Source organism: Elephas maximus, chromosome X (assembly GCF_024166365.1).
Source record: "Elephas maximus indicus isolate mEleMax1 chromosome X, mEleMax1 primary haplotype, whole genome shotgun sequence".
In the NCBI taxonomy this organism is placed as follows: Eukaryota; Metazoa; Chordata; class Mammalia; order Proboscidea; family Elephantidae; genus Elephas; species Elephas maximus.
The window spans coordinates 160,703,571-160,728,953 of record NC_064846.1 but is presented as its reverse complement, the minus strand read 5'-3'; the positions used below and the strand labels follow the sequence as shown (position 1 = coordinate 160,728,953).

At 40.9% G+C, this 25,383-nt stretch overlaps 1 protein-coding gene across 1 annotated transcript in view; it reads left to right on the top strand.

The window, feature by feature from the left end:
* PPEF1 (protein phosphatase with EF-hand domain 1) overlaps positions 1 to 25,383 on the top strand; it is a 92,575-nt gene that overhangs the window by 7,598 nt on the left and 59,594 nt on the right. The window contains exons 2-3 of the mRNA XM_049873440.1: positions 16,717 to 16,844; positions 19,986 to 20,046. Coding sequence (XP_049729397.1) covers positions 16,717 to 16,844; positions 19,986 to 20,046 — 189 coding nt within the window. The remainder of the gene's footprint in view (positions 1 to 16,716; positions 16,845 to 19,985; positions 20,047 to 25,383) is intronic.

Below are 25,383 nucleotides of genomic sequence, written 5' to 3'. Positions count from 1 at the left end.
GATTCATATTGCAATCTGGGTTCACTTGCTTTCAGACCAAAGAACTTCCCTTAGTATTTCTTGTAAGGTGGGTCTGCTGACAAAAATTCTGTTTTTTGTTTTGTTTAACACCTGTTAATGTGTTTGTTTCTCCTTCATTTTTGAAAGATAGTTTTGCTGGATATAAGATTCTTGGTTGAAGTTTTTTTTCTTTCATCGCTTTAAATATATCATCCTACTGCCTTCAGACTTCTGTTGTTTCTGATGAGAAGTCATCTGTTAATCTTATTGGGGTTCCCTTGCATGTGTTGATTCATTTTTCTCTTGCTACTTTCAATAATTTTTCTTTGGTTTTCAGCATTTTTAGTAGGATGTGTCTGTGTGTGAATCTCTTTGTCTTTATCCTACTTGGAGTTTGTTGTGATTCTTGGAAGTATAGATTAATGTTTTTCATAAAATTTGGGAACTTTTCAGCCATTATTTATTTGAACTTTTTCTGTTCCTTTCTATCTATTCTCTCCTTCTGGTACTCCCATTACACATGTGTTCATGTGCTTAGTGCTGTCCCACATTTCTCTAAGGCTCAGTTCATTTTTCCTCATTCTTTTTTCCCCACTCTGTTATTTGGATTGCATAATCTCTATTGATCTATCTTCGAGTTCATTGATTCTTTCTTCTGCTGCTTTAATTCTACTGTTGGGCTCCTCTGGTAAATTTTTCATCTTGTTTATTGTACTCTTTTTAAAATTTTTATTGTGCTTTAAGTGAAAGTTTACAAATCAAGTCAGTCTCTCATACAAAAACTTATATATGCCTTGCTATATATTCCTAATTGTTCTCCCCCTAATGAGATAGCACACTCCTTCCCTCCACTCTCTGTTTTCCTGTCTATTTGGTCAGCCTCTGACCCCCTCTGCTCTCTCATCTCCCCTCCAGACAGGAGATGCCAACACAGTCTCACGTGTCTACTTGATTCAAGAAGCTCGTTCTTCACCAGTATCGTTTTCTATCCCATAGTCCAGTCCAATCCCTGTCTGAAGAGTTGGCTTTGAGAATGGCTTCTGTCTTGGGCTAACAGAAGATCTGGGGACCATGACCTCCGGGGTCCTTCTAGCCTCAGTCAGACCATTAAGTCTGGTCTCTTTACAAGAATTTGGGGTCTGCATCCCACTGTTCTCCTGCTCCATCAGGGGCTCTCCATTGCACTCCTTGTCAGGGCAGTCATCGGTTGTAGCCAGGCACCATCTAGCTCTTCTGGTCTCAGGCTGAGGCAGCCTTTGGTTTGTGTGGTTCTTTCTGTCCCTTGGGCTCATAATTACCTTCTGACCTTGGTGTTCTTCATTCTCCTTTGCTCCAGGTGGGTTGAGACCAATTGATGGATCTTAGATGGCTGCTTGCTACTGTTTAAGACCCCAGACACCACTCTCCAAAGTGGGATGCAGAACGTTTTCTTAATAGATTTTATTATGCCAATTGACTTAGATGTCCCCGGAAACCATGGTCCCCAAACCCCTGCCCCTGCTACATTGGCCTTCAAAGCATTCAGTTTATTCAGGAAACTTCTTTGCTTTTAGTTTAGTCCAGTTGTGCTGACCTCACCTGTATTGTGTGTTGTCTTTGCCTTCACCTAGAATAATTCTTATCTGCTACCTAATTAGTGAAACCCCACTCCCTCCCTCCCTCTCCCCTCTTGTAACCATCAAAGAATATTTTCTTCTCTGTTTAAACTACTTCTCCAGTTATTGTAATAGTGGTCTTGTACAATATTTGTCCTTTTGCAACTGACTAATTTCACTCAGTATAATGCCTTCCAGATTCCTCCATGTTATGAAATGTTTCATGGATTCATCATTGTTCTTTATCAATGCAAAGTATTCCATTGTGTGAATATACTATAATTTATTTATCCATTCATCCATTAATGGGCACCTTGGTTGCTTCCAACTTTTTGCTATTGTAAACAGTGCTGCAGTGAACATGGATGTGCATATATCTATTCGTGTAAAGGCTCTTAATTCTCTAGGATATATTCCAAGAAATGGGATTGCTGGATCGTATGGTAATTCTATTTCTAGTTTTTTAAGGAAGCACCAAATTGATTTCCAAAGTGGTTGTACCATTTTACATTCCCACCAGCAGTGTATAAGTGTTCCAGTCGTGGTTATTGTACTTTTTAACTTAAGAATTTCTGTTTGATTCTTTTTAAAAATTTCTGTCTCTTTATTGATATTCTCTGTTTGATGAGTCATTGTCATTACACCTTCCTTTACTTCTCTAAGCATGGTTTCCTTTAGTAATATGAAAATATGTGTACTTGGTGCATTGAATTCTTAGTCTGTTAAATCTGACATCTATGCTCTCTCACAAGCAGTGTCTTAGTCATCTAGTGCTGCCATAACAGAAATTCCACAAGTGGATGGCTTTAACAAAGAGAAATTTATTTTCTCACAGTCTAGTAGGTTACAAGTCCAAATTCAGGGCATCAGCTCCAGGGGAAGGCTTTCTCTCTCTGTCCGCTCTGGAGGAAGGTCCTTGTCCTCAATCTTCCCATGGTCGAGGAGTTTCTCAGGCGCAGGGACCCTGGTCCAAAGGATGCGCTCTGCTCTTGGTGCTGCTTTCTTGGTAGCATGAGGTCCGCAACTCTCTGCTTGCTTCCCTTTCCTTTTATCTCTTGAGAAATAAAAGGTGGTGTAGGCCACACCCCAGGGAAACTCACTTTACCTTGAATCAGGGAGGTGACCTGAGTCAGGGTGGTGTTACAATCCCACCCTAATCCTCTTAACATAAAATTACAGTCACAAAATGGAGGACAACCACACAATGCTGGAAATCATGGCCCAGCCAAATTGATACACATATTTTTGGGGGGACATAATTCAATCTATGACAAGCAGTTTCTTTTGCCTGCTTTTTTTCCCCCTGTGTATGGGTCACACTTTTATGTTTCTTTACTTGTCTCATAATTTTTTGTTGAAAACTGGACATTTTGGGTAATATATTGGAGCAATTCTGGATACTAATTCCCTTGGAAACAGGAATCAAAAAATCTGGATACTAATTCCCATGGAAGCAGCAGCCGAGAAATCAAACAATGCATTGCATTGTGTAAACCTGCTGCAAAAGAACTCTTTAAAGTTTTAAAAAACAAAGATGTCACCTTGAAGACTAAGGACCTAAGCCACGTTTTTTTCAATCACCTCATATGCATGTGAAAACTGGGCAATATACAAAGAGGACTGAAGAACTGATGCATTTGAATTATGGTGTTGGTGAAGAATATTGAATATACCATGGACTGCCAGAAGAACGAACAAATCTGTCTTGGAAGAAGCACAGCCAGAATACTCCTGAGAAGCAAGGATGGCGAGACTTCATCTCACATACTTTGGACAAGTTATCAGGAGGGACCATTCCCTGGAGAAGGACGTCATGCTTGGTAAAGTAGAGGGTCGGTACAAAAGAGGAAGACCCTCAGTAAGATGGGTTGACACAGTGGTTGCAACAATGGGCTCAAACATAGCAACGATTGTGAGGATGGCACAGGACCCGGCAGTGTTTTGTTCTGTTGTACATAGGGTTGCTATGAGTTCGAACTGACTCAAGGGCACCTGACAACAACAACAATTCCCTTCCCCTTTCCAGATTTTGTTTTTGTTGTTGTTCACTTGGTTTTTGTGTAGTAACTTGACTGGACTATTTAGAAGTCTATTTCTCCCCTGATGTTGCTCCTCAGAGGGTGCATCCTTGAGCGTGTGCATGATCACCTTGGGATGTTAGTGATTTTAGCAGGTCTCTCTTTGACTGTTTCCTTGGTCTCTCTGTAAGCAGTTTGCCTCTGCTGCTATTGGCAGATTAGTTTAAAACACACACTACACTGATATGGCCTCATTGACATAATAAAAACCCTCTTCCCAAATGGGATTACAGCCACAGGTATAGGAGTTAGGATTTATAACATGTATTTTTGGGGGACACAATTCAATCCATAGCAATAATAAGAGCTACCATTTATTGAGTGCCTACTCTACATTTATTATTTCCATTTCTCACCAAAGCTCTGGGAGGAAACCTTGATTAGTCTCCTTTCATAGATGAGGAAGCTGAGATTTAGAGTGATTAAAGAACTGCCCAAAGTCACACACTAGTTGACAGCTGAGCTTGAACTGGAACCAGGTCTGACAGATTCCAAAGTCCATGCTTCTCCTGATATGCTACCCTGAGTTATAGAACTGGAATTTATCCAAATAACTGAAATTGAACATTGCAATTTCATTCTTCTGAACTTCACTTTACAGTTAAAATTTTATATTGATGGGTTTTGAATTAATAATCCATTGCCCTTCCCATCTCCTCCCCCTTGGAGCACTTTGGAAACACTATGATGTATTTTCTTTTATTTTTTCCCTTAAGACTATTTAGAAATGCATTTATGCAATTTCTCTAAGTGCTGAGGAGCCTACAAGGGCTATCTTTATTTTTTTGGCTTTGAAGTTTGATGCATAAGCCATGACAAATGGAAAAATTCTCTAATGGAGATTGTTCTTTTAAAAAAATATTTGTTTTCTATTTTTATTTAAAGATTTAAAAATACTAAATAGCAAACCAAATATTTCTTTAATTCTTTTCAGGATTCTTGATAAAACATCTAGTTAATTTAGTTGTTTAGAAATCTAAACATCAAGCAATTCACAAATGCTTGAGAGATCTCCGTCCCATCCCCTCACTTCCATTTTTCTTTTTCTTTTTTTTAAGTCCTTTACAGTGATGTAGATTGAAATTTTGGATCCTCTCAGAAAAACAGTGAATGACATTGTTTTCTTCATCTTTGGTGTGCTCTAAAAATATGTTTCTCAAAGTTCAGAGGGACTCTTGCCATTGCTCTTGTTAATATTTTTGGAGGGTTTTGGTTATAACTGCCATCAAGCAGTTTTTATTGACACTGTGGGATATAGCAGGGCCCTGGTGGTGTCGTGATTAAGAGCTATGGCTGCTAACCAAAAGGTTGGCAGTTCGAATCCCCCAAGCTGCTCCTTGGAAACCCTATAGGGCAGTTCTACTCTGTCCTATACGGTCACTATGAGTCAGAATAGACTCAGTGGCAAAGGGGATATAGCAGAAATCACAATGAGCTGGGACCACCCTCATTTTCCTCCTCAATGAAATGTGAATATCAGGTAAGATGCTCTTCAAAGTCCATTGTCACTCAAAGGCTATCTCTAAGTGCTATTGCTGTGGGGGTGGGAGTGGGGGCATGGATTTTCCCTTCTACCTCTCCTGCTTGTTCCCCTAACCACTCAGCATTTTAACAGCCTTCCCTTTTTTTAAATGTATTTTTTCTCATGTCTTTTTGTTTTGATTTACTTTGTTTTCCCCTCCAACTTCTTATTTAAAAAAATTGCAGATGTACAGAGAAAATGAAAGAATGGTACAATGAACACCCATATACCTATCCTTTACCTGGATTTACCAGTTAACACTTTGCCACATTTCCTCTTTCTCTTTCTCTCCTCCCTGTCTATCATCCACTGCTTTTGAAAGTTAGCTGTAGATATTACATTAATCTCTACATACTTTAGCATGCATCTCCTAAAAAGAGGTATATTCTCTTACATAATTACAATACTATATCACACTGAAGAAGTTTAACACTGAAGAGTAATATCCAACATATAGCCCATATTCAAACGTTCCCAGTTGTCCAAAATTGTCCTTTGTAACTTTTTTCCTTCCCTTAAGAAAAAGAGCCTTCTCTTGCCCTCTTGTCCCCTCCAGTTATTCTTCTATCTCTCTCCTCCCCTTCAGAGCTTGTTCCTGAAGGAGGCATTTGTATCAATGCCTCCTACCTCTTCATCTATCTCATTCCACTGAAAATGATTTTGACAGGCTCTTGGATGACCTCGAAGTCCAACGGAGCATTTTCAGTACTTATTTTGCTTGACTTCCTGGCAATACTTGGCACTCTTGCATCCTGTCTTCTTAAGATGCTCATTGCCCTTCTTTCAGTGACAGCACATTCTCCTGACTTTCCTTCTGCATCTTTGAACTGTTTCTGAGGGTTTCACTTTCTCCAGGCTTTTAAATGTTGGGGTTTCTCTTGGCCCTCTTATTTTATCACCCTGTGCTCTCATTGGGTGACATTATCTACTCTCATGGCTTTAATTATCATCAATATGTCAAGACTGCCACATCTTTATTTTCAGCCCACATCATGTACTATAATCCCTGGTTTGTTGGCATCAGTTGGGAATCACATTAAATAAGTAATTTCCTTTGTAAAAAGAGGACACTTTCTTCATCTAAAATTATAATCTTTCTCAATAACAATTCTTAGTTATTCACTTTTTGATATGTGCTGGCCTTGAAGTGTGTATAGAATTGGTACTACAAAAACATTTATTGCCTACATGAAACAGGCAATGAAAAAACAAACTTTTTTATTCTTTATGCCAATTAAATACATCTTTATCTCTTTCTTTGTTTGCCGTGTGATTAATACGCCTCTGCTTTAGAAATTTCAAGTATTTTGAGACTCTGACAGGAAGCTATCTAGATATCCACTCTACAATTGTGAGCCTTTAGAAGGTAAAAAGTATTGCTTAAAGGATATGGACTTCCACCTCTCCATTTAAATTATTTTTACAGCTTCTAGACTTTACTAGACAACTCACAAAGAAGGCAGCTTTAGAGTTGGGCCCTGTTAATTGTTAGAATATCCTGTTACAGGGAGGCATATTTCAACTCAGTGTAAGAAAGGGCAATACCTCAGTCCCAATTGCCACTTATTTCCTGTAATCAGAACACTTTCCTGGTATAATTATGGCTTAATATTGCATTAGCTTTTTAGCAGCTGCAAAAGGCAAAAATGATGATCGTATTTGACCTTGGATGAGTAAAAGTGGCAATATGACTCAGATTAGTAATTAATAACAAAGGAGACATAAAACAGAATTGCAGTCAAGGCAATTAATTTTTTTCCCCCTGAGTGAGGATTACCATATTTTTATGCAAATAATGCACACCTACATTTGCTTGCCAACTGTGCCCTCCCGCCCCAGGTATTTTCATAAGAACCACTATGCTAATTTTTTTACATGTTGCTGTGAAAAAAATTAGTGTAACATGCTTACAAAAATACTTCGCAGGGGGGAGGGCTTGGTTGGCAAACAAACGTAGAAGGTGCGTGCTATTTGCATAAAAATACTGTAATGGTCATTATTGATAAAATTTTACATTTTGCTTGAACTAGTGGTGTAACCAAGAATTAAAATCCCTATGGAGCCTTCCATGAGATGATCTTATGTAACCTTTGTGTTGTTCCATTGTCCTGTTGAATATAATAGGGCTTTAAATGGGACATTTAAAAATTCTAATAAATGTAGAAGAAATGAAAGAGTTAGAAAAATCACTATTTTTGTAACCACCACAGAAATAATTGGTTTAGGCAAAAATCGTCAATGAATGTTTTGGAGAACAGAATATAGACACAGTCTTAAAGCATATCCCTGCAAATTGTTTAATTATACAGAGAAAAAACAGTACCTGTACAGTAGAGAATTTCAGGTGGACATCTCCTTAACCGAGTGATCCAACTTAACATCACCAGTAAAGAGACAAATAAACACCATGGGCCTCCTGATGCAATGCGCTGATGACATATACTTATTAATTCCAAAATATATAACCTGAATCTGATCATAAATAGCAGAGCGATTCAAACTGAGAGACATTTTACAAAACAACTGGCCTGTACTCTTCAAAAATTTCATTGTCATTAAAGATAGAGAAAGTCTGAGGCACTATTTTAGAATAAAGGAGACTGAAGAAATGATAATGATGATGTGTGTGTGTGGAGAGAGAGAACGCATATGTGACAAAATATTAACAAGTACTGTTCTTACCGTTTTCTCGTACATTTGAAAATATTTCAGAATAAAAAGTTAAAAAAAATCCCAATCTTGTACCACCTAAGATACGTTTACTGAGTCTGTGGTGGCTGCAACCTAGGTCCATGCCCTTTGGTGTTACCATTTTCTAGCCCTTCCTTGTTTTTGCCATCCACCGACTTCCTCATTCATTGAAGACTTTCTGCACCAGGTCCCAACATCATCCTGAGTATACACATTCTTCAGTGTACACATAAGTAGCCCCAAAACACTTTGGCATCTCAGTTCCTTGACCTCCTAAACTCCAGCATCCCCCTCCTCTACTCCACTTCGGCTGCTCACTCCCATTTCCTGACCCCATACTCTGTCCTGTAGGGTTGCTATGAGTCAGAATTGACTTGACAGCACTGGCTGTTTTTTTTTATTGTCATCTGAAAGGAGCACTGGTGGTGCAACAATTAAGTGCTCGGCTGCTAAGAGTTTGGCAGTTGGAACCCACTCATTGGCTCTTTAAGAGAAAGACCTGGTGATCTGCTCCCATAAAGATTACAGCCTAGAAAACCATATGGGGCAGTTCTACTCTGTCACATGGGGTTGCTATGAGTCATCTGGAACAGTTCCGCCTCTGAAATCTTTGTGATTACCATCTCATTCTCTGATTTCTTGGTCTTCATTGAAACCTCTGGGTCTTATTATATTTCTCTTGTCTTCACTTTCTTCCCCATCTAGCTTCTACTGGCTATCACTTAAACCGCTCTGTCTCAATTGCCCTAAAATCCTTGCCCTAGTCTCCTTTTGTTACTCATACCTGGCAAAAAAAGCCTGGCTGCAGGTGTAGAAAAGACAGAGAGTTAGATTTACCCAGCATGCAGCTTCTGTTACTCCGAAGACTTAATTTGTCATATCCTTGTATTGGACTGGATACTACTGGTAGTTGCATCAGCAGACAGAGTCAGGACCTAGAGAGCTATTCCAGGTAAGGGAAAGAGGCAAGTCACAAGTTCCAATTGTGAAAAATAGTGGTGTTTTAATTTATCAGTTAGCAGCTCAGACACAGTCATAATGGTTTTAGGAAATTTGCAGAATATGTGAAATGTTGAATGTCCCTAAACCAATTGCGAGCAAACTTTGGCAACAGTTCCTTGATGGGAAAGTCGAAGATATTAGTGGCTTGACTTGGATTTTTCTACAGTGGTAGGTAATCCAGATTTTTTTTAAAGTAACCATTAGAATTTGTCTTTTTTGTCCAGAAGTTTCTGGTTTGAGTGCTCAGTCTTACACATCGTATTTTGTCCTTAAATGGCTATTGTCAGTTTCGCTACATACAATAGTAGATAAGCTGCAGTGGCGGCATTAAAAAAATAGACAGCTGAATTCGAGTATTTTATTGTTGGAAAAGATCATAGAGATCACAGAATCAACGTTCTCACTGTTTAGATGAGAAACTGAGGACCAGAGAGGTTAAGCGATTTGCCTGAGGTTATACAGTTGGCATCAGGTAGGTTCAGGACCAAAATGGAAGTCTCCTGATTACAAATTCAGAACTTACTTTTATTGTCCCATGTGGATGGGTTGGTGGGTGGGAGAGGAGTGAGTGAGTAAGTAAATAAAAAGTCAGAGAAATAACTTCTAATTCTCGCCCTTCTTCCCTGGCTAGAAGGCTAGAGGTTTCCGAGGATGATAAAATGATGATCTTTTGTCATTTGGGGAAGATGATAGTTTTGCTTAAAGTGCCTATCATTGTTTGAAGCAATGCTTTCCCAGGGATGGGGACTCTGCGCCGTGCCCTTGCTGTGCGGCGATGCCAGTTTGTGGGCCAGCCTCATAGGCTCCTTGCCTTGTTTGCTGCCCACGGAGTCGGCTTTGTGACTGTCTCATGTCCACTGGGCATATGCTTTGAGCTGGTTTCCCAGTGAAGTTGGAAGTCTCCCTGGAACATCCACACACACTAGCACATGGTAGATACAGAATATCTACAAACAAAAATAACAACAATAAAGACTGTGATCCCAGGCCAGAAGCTGAGCCATACCCGATTCTCATCGTGCCTTGAACAGCTGGGGTAAGAGAAGCTTTTCCCTCCTTGCTTAAAGCCTTTTGCCAACACGATAGTTCAGTCTCTTTCCCATTCATTGGGGTTCATCTTAATCAGCTCCATCACCCTTGTGCCTCTGTCTCTTCTTGGCTGGATGTCAGGCACCTTAAAGGATATTAAATATTCGCTCATCCTGGCGCCTTCTCAGGAGGCCTCTGCCAGCAGAATTTCAAAAGCAGACAGTCTTTAAATACCATATCATTCTGAATATGAAACTTCTCATTTAAACCATCAAATAAGCTCCTGTTTAAAAACAAAAACAAAACAAAGAAGCATAAAAACGATGCCATCAGCCAGCATGAACTCAAGACAAAAAGTCTTAACTAAACAGTAATTTTGTCCATTCATTTATTCATTCAACAGATATTTATTGAGCATCTACTATGTTCCAGGGACTGTTTCAGACCAAGGGGATAGAGAATCTAACCCAACAGACAAAAATCCCAGCCTTTATGGAGCTTACATTTTAATGGAAGGAAGCAAACAATAACAAATAAGTAAAATATATATTATACCAGATGGTGATAAGTGCTGTGGAGAAAAATAAAGAAGGAAATAAGCATGGGGGCGGGAGAGGAGGGGTGCCATTGTGAAAACGTGGTCAAAAAGGCTCCAGGCTCTTGGTTTCTGAGATGGTAACCTGTTTCTCCATGGTAGTTTAAGACATTTTTAATGAAATATTATGTGATTAGGAAGTCTTTGGGTCACTAGGTGTTATAAGCCTGGAGAGAGACAATTTCTACCTGTTATTCCTCCCTCATTTTTTTTAAGCATCTACTATTTATTGGGTAACCTCCTATATGCCAAGGAGCCCTGGTGATGGAAAGATTAAGCTCTTGGCTGCTGACTGAAAGGTTGGTGGTTCGAACCCACCAGCCGATCTGTGAGAGAAAGATGTGGCAGTCTGCTTTCATAAAGATTACAGCCTAGGAAACCCTATGGGGCAGTTCTACTCTGTCTTATAGGGTCGCTATGAGTCAGAATTGAGTCAACGGCAGTGAGTTTGGTATATACCAGGCAATGTGATAGGCATTTTGTATCAATCAATTAATTAACACATTATTAATACCTATATCAATACATTACAAGCCCATTATTATGTCTTATTAGAACAGCCCTGGATGATACTCATTTATTCATTCAACAAATATCCATTGCCATACCTTGCCCCAGGTGCTGGGGATACAGCAGTGAACAAAACAGATAAAGTCCCTCTTCTCTTGTAGCTTAGCTAATAAGGGAAAATAGACAATAAACAGAAACATAAGACTATCTAGAAGGCCGGAGCCCTGGTGGCACAGTGGTTAAGAGCTCGGCTGCTAACCAAAGGTTGGCAGTTTCCAAGCTGCTCCTTGGAAAACTTCTGGGGCAGTTCTACTCTGTCCTGTAGGGTGGCTATGAGTCGGAATCGACTTGATGGCACCTAACAACAATAGCAATATAGGTCGGATGGTAAAAGGTGCTATGGAGAACAATAGAATAGGTAAAGAGGATGGGGAACATGGGGTGGGGGGAAGGAGGCACTATTCTATATACTGCCTCACTTATGTCTGATTCCAAATGCTACACTGGGTGGTCTGGTGTAATTGTTACCAGCCCAGGTTCTGAAGTTACTTGGGTCTGGATTTGACGCTACACTCTACAACTGACCACTGATGTGACCCTGAACAAGTTATTTCTGAGCTTCAGTCATAGGATTGTTGGGAGAATTTAATTAAATAAAAATCAAATTAGATGATCCACAAAGAAAGCACAGTCCCTGACACAGTTCCTGACACAAAGCAAATGCTCTGAATGTGTTGCTTTACTCCATGATCTCCTGCATGTATTTTTAATTCCTTGCCACATACCATGATAGCGACCACCATCAGAAAAATAATCCATTAAACAAACAAACAATTGAAAAAACTCCAGCTTGGCGATGGAGAAACCACCCGTGCTGGGCACAGAAAATCGGTCAGGTAAATTATTAAACCTATGCTGTTGCTTCTTTCTAGAAACAAAAATAGTGGGCCCTTGGGAAACATATGGCAATAACTTTTATTTTTATTGTTTTTTCTGCATGGAATTAATGTGACAGAGAAGACAAGCCTTGTTAGATGATGAGGCAGCGGGACCAGCAGTGAATCTAAGCTGTCCAAGCTCAGAACTGGACGACACAGATCTTCGACTCCACAGACAGGGCTGGTTGGGGGTCATGGAGCCAGCGACCCCTCAGGGTAGGGTCCATCAGATCTGGGCTCTACACTTGTCATTTTGGAGGTTTCTGCATCAGAGGAGGGTCCTCTGCTGCCTAGTGTTGCCCCAGGGTGGGTGGGCTCTCAGGCATCAAGTGAGGTTTTGGAGGTACTATGATGGTATGCTGCCCTGGAGAGGTTGCTGCAGGAACTGTAGGCCCAAGGGACAGCAGAATGTGGATGAAAGGCCGCCTGGTGAACCACTGCACAGGTACCCAGAATCCCAATGTAGACCTCTAGTAACGGCCCAGGAAGTTGGAGGCTTGAGGGCTACACAGGACCTACTTCTTTCTACTACCATGGGACTAGCTGATCAGGCAGGATCTTAGTCAGGAGTTATTTGGACAGAGAGAATGTAATACAAAGAATTGTCAACTAAGCATCAAGTTGTTTACTAGGTAACCGAAAGGGTAACTGAAAGGGAACTCTGAGGTATCACATAGGTATCAACTGCAGGAAACAGTTACCGCTCCTAGGGCTGAGAGAACAAAGGGAAAAGATTGGAATTATTAAAACCGAGAAAGTTGGAGGGGGGGGTCCCACAGAACTGAACCGCTGGCCTTTGAGAACGAGTGCTGCTCAGCTTGTGCTGCTGTCTCTGAGGCGCTGTCACGAGTCTGGCTCAGTAAGTGTTGGATAACCTGCAGACTGGACCCAACTGCTGCTACAAGGAAAAACTGCTGCTGCCTGAGAGCAGCAGCTAGATTACCCTGCCAGGAACAGGAAGCAGACAGAAAGGAGTGTGTCCCTTGTCCCTCTTCCGGCCTCTGCTCAGTGCCCCTCCTCCAGCCGGTTCCGACTCATAGTGACTCTATGTACAACAGAACGAAACACTGCCTGGTCCTGCGCCATCCTCACAGTCATTGCTATGTTTGAATTCAGTATTGCAGCCACTGTGTCAATCCATCTCGTTGAGGGTCTTCCTCTTTTTCCATTGACCCTCTGCTTTACCAAGTATGATGTCCTTCTCCAGGGACTGGCCCCTCCTGGTAACATGTACAAAGTACGTGAGACGAAGTCTCGCCATCCTCGCTTCTAAGGAGCATTCTGGCTGTGCTTCCTCCAAGACAGATTTGTTTGTTCTTCCGGCAGTTCATGGTATATTCAACAGTCTTTGCCAACACCATAATTCAAAGGCATCAATTCTTCTTTGGTCTTCCTTATTCATTGTCCAGCTTTCTCATGTAAATGTCTTATTTAAAAAATGGTAAAACCAAAGCAGTTGCTACAAAGTCAGTTCCAGCTCATGGCGACCCCATGTGTTACAGAGTAGAACTGCTTGATAGAGTTTTCTTGGCTGTAATCCTTATGGTAGCATATTACTAGGCCTCTTTTCTGTGGCATCGCTGGGTGAGTTTGAATCATCAGTCTTTTGGCTAGTGGTTGAATGCTTAACTGTTAATGCCAGACGGGGACTTTAGAATGTTTTGTAGTAGATCCTCAACATATGGTAGCTATTTTGTTCTATTATTAGTTATAGAAATAAAAATAAACTGATTATTTACTATCGATGTTGCTAATACTAACTAGAATAGACTTTAGTGATTATTTATTCCACTACATCATTGTACAAATGAAGATGCTGAGGCACAGAGAAAGGTCAACAGCTCTATGGAGGTGAAGAGCTTGGGCTATGGAGTCGGTCAGACCTGGTTCAAATCCTTGCTGTCCATTTCCACTTATTGGCTAAGTGACCTTAGATAAGTTACTCAGTCTCTCTCGGCCTCATAGTGTTGTGAGGACTGTGGGAGTTTTTACATTGCCTGGCCCTCAGTAAGTGCTCAGTAAATAGCACTGGAACAGTACTGTTGTGCCTGGAGATTAGGAGAGCCCCTGAGGTGAGGGTGGGTGGTCATGACATTGATTGTCTCACACAACAGGCATTTAAGGGAACCTGGGCCCTCACAGGAGTTGGAATCAACTTGATGGCGATGGGTTTGGTTTGGGCCCTTCATAATGATATCGTGAAAACACTTTAGATTTTAGCTAGCACTAGTTTTTTTTTTTTTTACTACCAATTATTTGGTTTGTATTATTGAACAAGTCACTCTATTTCTTCTCACTGTGGTTTTTCCCAGTAAAGATCATGATGCTTGACCTAATGTCTATTTCCTGGAGTTTTCTGGAAGCTGAATAATGAATTGAGAGTCTCTGGAATCTAAAAGCCTTAGGGAAGCTCATAAATAAACCCTCTCAGATGACTTGTTAGCTGCATTCGAGTTGGCCCCTGACTCATGGCAGCCCCATGCACAGTGGGATTGGACCATTGTGATCCATAGGGTTTTCACTGGCTGATTTTCAGAAGTAGATCTGGGTCCTGGTATATACTCAGGGTCCCACAGCAGTACTAAGCCAAAGGACACTGTGCAACTTAAGGCTAGATTCCTGCTTTCAGAACTCATTGCTCTTGTTACAGTCAATTCTTAGTGTTTATATGCTAACAGGGAAAAATGAAAGAAGCCAGCTGGTGTTGATTGCTCTTCACTCTTAACTTCAGGAGGACATATGAGACTATATTTTAAGTCTCATTATTTCTTACCTGATCTCTTTCTTCAATACCGGGAGACTACAGGATGGTTCAAAGGCTAGCATTCAGAGGGGAGAAAAGGGACCTGAATAATCCACAAACAAGACAATAATTATCATTATCCAAAAAAAAAAAAAAATTCCATTGCCATCGAGTCAATTCCTACTTACAGCGACCCTACAGGACAGAGTAGAACTGCCCCATAGAGTTTCCAAGGAGTGGCTGGTGGATTCAAACTGTCAGCCTTTTGGTTAGCAGCTGAATTCTTAACCACTGTACCACTAGGGCTCATTATCATTATACCAAAACCAAAACCAAACCCAGACCCGTCGAGTCGATTCCAACTCATAGCAACCCTATAGGACCCTACAGGACAGAGTAGAGCTGCCCCACAGAGTTTCCAAGGAGCACCTGGCGGATTTGAACTGCCAACCCTTTGGTTAGCAGCCGTAGCACTTAACCACTACGCCGCCAGGGTTTCCCATTATTATTATAGTTGCCATTTATTTAGCGTGTGCTTTACACCAGGCATTGGACTAAACTCTTCAGTTCTAGTATCTCATCTCATCCTCAAAATAGCTCTATAAGGAAGGTGTTATGAATTGAATTGTGTCCCCCTGCCCAAATATGTGTTGTAAATCCTAACCACATACCTGTGACTATAATCCCATTTGGGAATAGATTATCTTTGTAATGTTAATGAGACAGTATTAGTGTAGGGTGTGTCTTCAGTCAATTTCTTTTGAGATATGAGAGGAGCTGATTAAGCAAAGATGTGAAGAAGCAGAGATGGGGAAGGATAGGTGCCAAGCCACGTGAATATCACCAAGGAACAGAAGCTCAGAAGAGACAAGGACCTTCCTCGACAGCCAACAGAGAAAGCCTTCCTCTAGAGTGGCACCCTGAATTCGGACTTCTGGCCTCCTAAATTGTGAGAAAATAAATTTCTGTTTGTTAAAGCCACCCACTTGTGGTATTTCTGTTACGGCAGCACTGGATGACTAAGACAGAAGTGGGGTGTGTTTATTTATCCACTTGCCTTTTATCAGTTGAATCTCAGTTGCAGGTGGAGTGAATCAGTTCGTCGCGTGTTGTCATCATTGGTCTGTGCAAGACCCTGTCTTATGTTAATTAATTAATTAGTTAATTTTTTTTACCCACGTATCCCATGCACATTCACCTCCACCTATAAATAACCAGTCTGTTGCATTTAGTGTGTATCTTTTTCTTTGTACACATTCTTATGAAATGTATATTGTGGTTTTGTGTATGTATATTTTTAATTTATGTGATATGGTATCATGTTATATTTCATCCTGGCTATAACTTTTGTTTCTAACTGTTCTAACTGAAGCACTAGGTTTTTAATGATCCATCCATGTTGCTTTGGGTTTCTTTAGTCTATTGCTTCCACCGGAAGTGTAATACTCCATGTTGTGAACCCACCACAGCTACACATTCTCATTCCCAGCAATGGGCCTCAGGCTGCACTGGTATCAAACTTCCCACTGCCACAAGTTGCAACTGTGTCCCCACACATGTCCCCTTAAGGGACTGTGTGACGATTGCTTTGGGGTGTACATAGAAGAGTGAAATTGCTACTTTATAGGGTATACATAGACTTTATTTGCCAAAGTAGTGCCAGATGTTGGCACTGTTATCATCCTCATTTTACTGGTGAGGAAACTGAGGCTTTGAAAGTTTTAATAACTTACCCAAAGTCACACAAATAGTAATTAGCACAGCTAGGATTCAAATTCAGGCAGTCCTGTTCCAAAATTTGTACTCCTAATAGCTATGCCATTGTTTTTCTCTGAACGTTTGAGGCTTGAGGACATTTTGACAAAAAACATAAAGATAAATTTCATTGCTCTTAGTCTTGATGTTCTTAGAACCTAGGAAACCAGGTGGACTGATTTTTTTCTAAAGCACCTATTTCCCCCATAACTGCATAGTAACTGTTTTTCTCTGACTTTCATATTCTGTGGTCGGCAGCGATAAGAGCCGCAATGATCATCCAGAATTGGTACCGAGGTTACAGCACCCGGTTGAAGGCCAGACAACGCTATGCCCTCACCATCTTCCAGTCTATCGAATACGCTGATGAGCAAGGCCAAATGCAGGTCCGTTTTGCAAGCTTGTCTTTTCTTTTGGTAAAATGCTTCCCTTTACCCCATTCTCACCCACCTTTACCCCTCGTTATTAAATGAATGAGAAGTTTGGGTCTATTTTAAGCTGAAGAGCTTTGGTGAAAGGCTTTAACAGCAGATGTAGTGAATGTGATTTGGGAAGGGGATGGTGTTTCTTAGTTTTGAAGTTCACATTTTTAGGGGGATTGCTAGATGTCTGGAGCCCTGGTGGCCCAGTGGTTAAGAGCTCAGGCTGCTAACCAAAAGGGCAGCAGTTTGAATCCACCAGGCGCTCCTTGGAAACCCTATGGGGCAGTTCTACTCTGTCCTATAGGGTCTCTATGAGTCAGAATCAACTTGACGGCAATGGGTTTGCGTTTTTGGTTTGCTAGATGTCTAGTTAGCAGATTTAAAATGGTCTTATTCTATTTTTGGGTACATGTCCCAAAAGGGAGTAAAGTTGTTACTTGATGAAAGAAAAAATACTTAAAGAAGTTGAAAAATAAAAGAATTTCCTGGGAACAAACCTATGAAAGTTCTAGAAGAAAATATAGGCAGGTGAGGAAGGCCTTTTAAAAGCTTACAAAAAGGATACATAAATCTAACTTTAGTGCTCATTAATATAAAAAAGTACTTTTCAACAATAAAAAGATCTTGGAAAGATTACCAATAGAGTTGTGAATGAAAACAATCAACCTGTAGAACAATATGTAGCGTTTTATGCCATATGTATGAAAGAAAAACGTATAGCAGAGGCCTGGAAAAAGAAACAGGAAATTGTTTACAGTAATTACCTGGGGGGACAGGAGTGGAATTGGTGGGTGCATGGAGGTGTTAAGAAAGACTTTTATTTTCATTCTATATTCTTTGTAGTTTTTGACAATCCTGTATTTATATTTCACATAATAATCTTTTTAAAGATAATAAAATTTCAACAAGAATTAAAGAAATTGCTGAACTTATTTTTGGCAGCTATAAAAATGGAATGTTAAGGCTCAGTCAGGTACTCCCTTTGCCTTGGTTAGGAACTCAAGGCCTTGGCTGTCCTTTTAAGCCCTCTACAATATAGTGATGAATATAAAGGTAGCGTGAGCCTCCACATTGATATGCTTTATACACACACATTCCAGTATTAGGACATTCTTTTCTATTGACTTTTTTTTTTTTACAGCTTTATTGAGATATAATTCACATACTGTGTAATCCCCCATAGAATTAAATTATTTTTAATATATTCACAGAGTTTTGCTACTATCACAGCTATCAGTTTAAGAACATTTTCATTGCCACCCCGCAAAATCCCTGTACCCATCAGCAGTCACTCCCCCATTCCCTCTTTGCCAGTCACAAAAAAAGTCACAAGCAACCATTAATCTACTTTCTGTCTCCATGGATTTGCCTTTTCTGGACATTTCATGTAAATGGAGTCATACGGTGTGTGGCCTTTTGTGTCTGGCTTCTTTTACTTAGCATCATGTTTTCAAGGTTCATCCATGTTGTGGCATGTGTCAGTACTTCATTCCTTTTTATGGCTGAATAATACTCCGTCGTATAGATAACGCCACATTTTGTTTATCCATTCATCAGTTGATGAACTATTTGGGTTGCTTCCACTTTTTTTTGGCTGTTATGCATAATGCTGCTATGAACATTTGTGTATAAGTTTTTGTGTGAACATATGCATTCAATTTTCTTGGATATATCCCTAGGTGTGGAATTGCTGGATCATATGGTAATTCTATGTTTAACTTTGTGAGAAACTGCCAAACTGTTTTCCAAACCAATTGCCCAATTTTACATTCCCACTAGCAATGTACGAGAATTCTAATTTCTCCACAACCTTGTCAACTCTTCTTATTATCTTTTTTTTAAATTATTATTATTATAACCATCCTAATGGGTGCATTGGTAGGTCAGTGGTAGAATTCTCACCTTCCACGTGAGAGACCTAGGTTCAATTCCCGGGCAATGCACCTATCTATCAGCGAAGGCCTAAGGGTTGCTATGATGCTGAACAGGTTTCAGTGGAGCTTCGAGACTAAGACAGACTAGGGAGAAAGGCCTGGTGACCTACTTCTGGAAATCAGCCAAAGAAAACCCTATAGAGCACAACGGTCTGATCCCCAGCCCATCATAGTGATGGCACAGGACCAGGCAGCATTAAGTTCTGGGGTCACCATGAGTTGGGGCTGACTGGGAGGCAGCTAACAACAACAAATGGGTGGAAAGTGGTATTTTACTGTGTTTTCTATTGACGCTTAATTGAGAAACCCATCAACAGCTTTAAAATCATGCATTTTGATATTCGTATGGAAAGTCTCCCTCTTGTCAACTGTCAGACTTACTCCCACATTGATAAAGTTCCCCAGTGCTCACTCTTCCTGGGAGGCAGGGCTTCCAGAAGAAGTTATGTGTACTGTATAAATGCAGGGCTTTGCAGGCCGCTGGTAGGCACCGAGACAGCATCTAGGCTATGGTCAGAAGAACGCCGGTTGGTTTTCACCTTTATCTTCCTCCCTTCCTTTATTTTCTAAATGTATTTGACACTTAAGAGTATCTCAACTTGGAATCTCACCACCAAAAAGAAGAGAAGAGGCCATAATAAACAAAATTCAGTAGCAGTCTTAAGTTGGGCTTCCTAGAAGCCGAGTCTGAGGCGGAGATTCTGGCACAAGTGATTTATCGAGAGAGTCTTCTCAGGAAAACCTATACGGACAGCAGTGAGGAAATCAAGAGAGGACAGGCAAGAAGCTAGGCAAAAATGTGGTGTCTGGAGAGGCGCGACTTCAGCCTGATTCCACGGGGAATGATCACAGAGTTTGTCCCACCCAGAGGCTGGGGGGTGAGGGGAAGGACTGGACTGTTATATCCTTGCTTCCTTCGGTCATTGTCCATGGGCAGCCACCCAGGAGGGGGATACTAATACCCCATGCAACTCTGGGTGTGGTGTTTCCGATCTGCCAAGGACAGTTCTCCAGAGGAGAGGATAGGTGAGCCCACTGTAAGCACCCAGCGGCAGCAGTTGGGACAGGAATGGGCCAGGCTGGGGAAGGGGACTGGGACAGAGCACCCAGCATTTGCTGCAGTAACTGTTTGTGGTGCATTCATTGACTGATATATTTTTATTTTGTTCAGCTATCCAACTTTTTTTCCTTCATGTTGGAAAACTATACAAAAGCACATGAGGAAGAACCAGGTAAGCAAACACGTTCAGTCTTTTGAAAAATAGTCGTTAAGTATTGAGTTGTCCTCATCAAGGGTTGTAAATTTGGAAGATGGAAGAACACTAAGAAACTAAAAAGAGCCACCTGTCTTGCCAATGTGACACCAAACAACCGGTGAAATCAGCTCAACTGGCTTTTTTCCTCTCTGAATGGTGCAAACGTAACTGGCCGCTTAGAACTCTCACTTTTCAAAAAACCGACTTAGATTTCATTCAGCTCTCATTTGTTGAATCCCTTCTCTGAACCACAGTCTATTGATGTGCAACGGTAGCTTAGTAAAGACGGGCTTATTTTTCATCCACAAAACTTTTGTGCTGAGAGCTCAAAATATCTCGACTATTTCAGGCAGCAGATTGGGGAGAAATGACATACTTAACACAGTTGGCTTCATCGTCTCTCAGTTGTCTGTCTCCCTCTGTAGGCATTCTGAAGCAGAGATAGGCAACATAGATGTGGTTTACAACTCATTTTTTTTCTTTTTTTTTATTGAACTTTAGATGAAGGTTTACAGAACAAACTAGTTTCTCATCAAACAGTACACACATTGTTGTATGACATTGGTTAACAACCCCACAACATGTCAACACTCTCCCTTCTCAACCCTGGGTTCCCTATTACCAGCTGTCCTATTCCCTCCTAGCTTCCTGTCCCTGCCCTAGGGCTGGTGCGCCCCTTTAGTCTTGTTTTGTTCCAAGGGCCTATTCAATCTTTGGCTGAAGGCTGAACCTCAGGAGTGGCCTCATTACTGAGCTGAAAGTGTCCAGGGGCCATACTCAAAGGGTTTCTCCAGTCTCTGTCAGGCCACAAATCTGGTCTTCCTTTTTGAGTTAGGATTTTGTTCTCCATTTTTCTCCAGCGCTGCCCGGGGACCCTCTATTGTGATCCCTGTCAGAGCAGTCAGTGGTGGTAGCCGAGCACCATCTAGTTGTACTGAACTCAGTCTGGTAGAGGCTGTGGTAGATGTGGTCCATTAGTCCTTTGGACTAATCTTTCCCTTGTGTCTTTGGTTTTCTTCATTCTTCCTTGTTCCTGAAAGGGTGAGACCAGTGGAGTATCCTAGATGGACGCTCACAAGCTTTTAAGACCCCAGACACTACTCACCAAAGTAGAATGTAGAACATTTTCTTTATAAACTTTGTTATGCCAATTGACCTAGATGTTCCCTGAGACCATGGTCCCCACAGCCCTCAGCCCAGCAATTCGGTCCCTAAGGGAGTTTGGATGTGTCTATGGAGCACAACCTGTACAAGGCAAGGCCATGGTAGCTCCATGGACACAAATGATTTTAAATGATAATTATTCACAAGGCATGTATTTCCTCAGCAAATTAAGATCTCCAAGGTAGATGTTAGACTCAAAAACTCCCTTTTCTTTAATTTGGACCAACCATTGTTTTGCTCTAATTAAAATGTGCATTGCAATAAGACTGTATTTTTAAATAATCTGATAAATACCCATCAGTGTGGTGAAAGAATGGTGTTTTAATGGCATGATTTGAGCTAAGTGCATATGTCTGAAACTAATTAAAGCCTTTAATGATCTGTAGAAGCTTTCTGAATGGTGGAATAGCCAAACCTGAAGAGTGAGGAGTGGGTGGAAGTGGGTACTTTGCCATTTTCTTTCTTTTAGATAATTGCAATTTGAAGACAGTTGTTTACGCTTCATGTTCGTTGGCAAGAATATTTTAGGGAGGAAATATAATAATGATGAAATGAAACAGCACTTTTCTGCTAATGGCCTAATATTTCAATCCAAACCGTGCATCAGAACCACTTGCGGAGTTTCATAGCCTCAGATGGCTAGGTTCCAGCCCAGAGCTATTTACTCAGACTCTGTATTTTTAAAAATATGCATTAAAAAATTTCTCCAGGTGATTTAAAAATTTTAAAAAATACGTTTCCCAAAGAAACTGTCTTAGACATCTAGTGCAGCTATGACAGAAGTACTGTAAGTGGATGGTTTTAACAAAGAGAAATTTATTTCCTCACAGCAAAGTAGGCTAGAAGTTCAAATTCAGGGTGTCAGCTCCAGGGGAAGGCTTTCTCTGTCTCTTGGCTCTGGAGGAAGGTCCTTGTTATCCATCTTCCTCAATTTTGTAGATTGAGTCCTGCCTCATTAACATAACTGCCGCTAATCCCACCTCATTAACATCATAGAGGCAGGATTTATAACGCATAGGAAAATCAAATCAGATGACAAAATGGTGGACAATCACACAATACTGGGAATCATGGCCCAGCCAAGTTGACACACATTTTGGGGGGGTGCAATTCAATCCATAATACAAATGAATAACATAACCACCTGAAGGAGGTAGGGAAGAAACAAAATAACCTAGGTAACTATGGAAAATAGCATTTTGATCGTAATGTGCCTTGGCAAGGTTTCATTTTTATTTAGCCTGCTTGTGGTTTGCTGAGCTTCTTAGATATCTAAGTTGAGGTTTTTCATCAAGCCTAGGAAATTTTCACCCATGAATTATTTAAAATACCTTTCTTTTCATGTCCAAATATCTTTTTTTGTTGTTGTTAATTCTTTTCTACTGCTTTTAAACTTAGAAGGCCCTGAAATACTTAAAATGTGTACCACTGTCTTAGGCTGGGTTCTCTAGTAAAGCAAAACCAGTAAGGCATATAAATATATGTCTAGAGAGATTTATACCAAGGAAATGGCTCATGCTGTTGTAGAGACTGGAACATCCCAAGTCCGTGGGTCTGGCTGGAGGCTTCTCCTGATTCATGTAGCTGCAGGGGCTAGTGAACCCAAGATGGGCAGGTCAGAGAACAGAGTTCTTGCTCACAGGTTGCAAAGATCAATGAATCCCAAGATCAGCAGGCAAGACTGCAGGTAAGCTGCTAGCTCATGTCCCAAGAACCTGAGGTTAGATGAACAGGAGCCAGCTTCAGGAACCAGAGTGAGCAAAAGCCTACGAGCCTTGCCATAATGTCCACTTATATTCGATGCAGGCCACATGCCCAAGGAAACTCCCTTTCAACTAATTGGCTACTCACAGCAGATCCCATCATGAAGGTGATCACATTATATCAAATCTCAACATGGAAGTTGAGATTTGATATAATTCTTATTTCATCGTATCAAATCACAACATCATACAACAGCCAAACCACTGAGAAGCATGGCCCAGCCTAGTTGACATACAATCTTAACCATCACAACCACCATGCCTATATTTCTAGACTTTTTTTTTTAGTTTTTACTGTGCTTTAAGTGAAAGTTCACAAATCAAGTCAGTCTCTCATACAAAAACTTATATACACCCCTCTATACATTCCTATACATTCTATATGGCTGCTAACCAAAAGGTCGGCAGTTCAAGTCCACCAGGCGCTCCTTGGAAACTCTATGGGACAGTTCTACTTTGTCCTGTAGGTTGCTATGAGTCGGAATCGACTCGACGGCAGTGGGTTTAGTGGGTTATACATTCCTTACTGCTCTCCCCGTAATGAGACAGCACACCCCCTCCCTCCACTCTCTATTTTCGTGTCCATTCAGCCGGCTTCTGACCCCTCCGCTTTCACATCTCCCCTCCAGACAGGAGATGCCAACATAGTCTCATGCGTCTGCATGATTCAAGAAGCCCACTCCTCACCAGCATCATCTTCCATCCCATAGTCCAGGCCAATCCCTGTCTGAAGAGTTCACTTTGGGAATGGTTCCTGTCTTGGGCTAACAGAAGGTCTAGGGGCCATGGCCTCCAGGGTCCTTCTAGTCTCAGTCAGACCATTAAGTCTGGTCTTTTTACGAGAATTTGGGGTCTGCATCCCACTGTTCTCCTGTTCTCTCAGGGGTTCTCTGTTGTGTTCCCTATCAGGGCAGTCGTCGGTTGTAGCTGGGCATATGGTTTGACTTTTTAAAATTTTAGCTCTGTAGGGGGGCACTATGGGTCTCAGGGAACATCTAGCTCAATTGCATAACATAGTTTATAAAGAAAATATTCCACATTCCACTTTGATGAGTAGTGTCTGGGGTCTTCAAAGCTTGTGAGTGGCCATCTAAGATATTCCACTGGTCTCACCCCATCTGGAGCAAAGGAGAATGAAGAAAACCAAAGACACAAGGGAAAGATTAGTCCAAAGGACTAAAGGACCACAAGAACCACAGCCTCCACCAGACTGAGTCCAGCACAACTAGATGGTGCCTGGCTACCATGACCAACTGCTCTGACAGGGATCACAATAGAGGGTCTCAGACAGAGCTGGAGAAAAATGTGGAACAAAATTCTAACTCACACACACACACAAAAAGACCAGACTTGCTGATCTGACAGAGACCGGAGAAACCCCAAAAGTATGGCCCCTGGATACCCTTATAGCTCAGTAATGAAGTTACTCCTGAGGTTCACCCTCAGCCAAAGATTAGACAGGCCCATACAACAAAATGAGACTAAATGGGCACGCCAGCCCAGGGGCAGGGACAAGAAGGCAAGTGGGGACAGGAAAGCTGGTAATAGGGAATCCAAGGTTGAGAAGGGGGGAGTGTTGACATGTCGTGGGGTTGTTAACCAATGTCACAAAACAATATGTGTATTGATTGTTTAATGAGAAGCTAGTTTGCTCTGTAAACTTCCAAGTACAATAAAAACAAAAAAGGAAAAAGAAAAAATACGTATTTGAAGTAAATATAACAAAATAATTTTTTTTTAACACTTCATCAATTTGGATTTCAAAATAAATCTTGAAGCCATAGTGGTTGAGAATAATTAAAAAAACACAACTACAAAGAAAATTTCCAAGTAGTTAACCAATTTTTCCTGCACCAGAGTATATTTGATGGTATATGTTTTCCCTACTAATTTGTAGTGCCTCCCTCACAATGTATTTGTTTAAAAACGTGTAGTATATTTCTGGGCTGACTATTCTCTTATATATCTCTCTATTATAGAGTCCTGGAAACCCTGTTGGTGTAGTGGTTAAGTGCTACGACTGTTAACCAAAGGGTCAGCAGTTTGAATCCACCAGGAGCTTGTTGGAAACTCTATGGGGCAGTTCTACTCTGTCCTTATAGGGTTGCTATGAGTCAGAATCAACGGCAACGAGTTTTTCTTTTTTTTTTTTATTATAGAGTCCTAGAATCACCCTGGTTTAGTTATTGTAATGTACCAGAAAAAGAATTTATAGATTATTGCTTTTGGTTGATTTGTGATGGCCAGGGAATCTTCCTCTTTGATGAGAGGATTCCAGACAACCTCCACCTAGGCCTATTTCACTGAAGTGCTGTGTTAGGTAAGCAAAGTATTTTCAGGGGCCAGATGGTCATTTAATATTCCCAGGTATCAATGCCACTTTAAT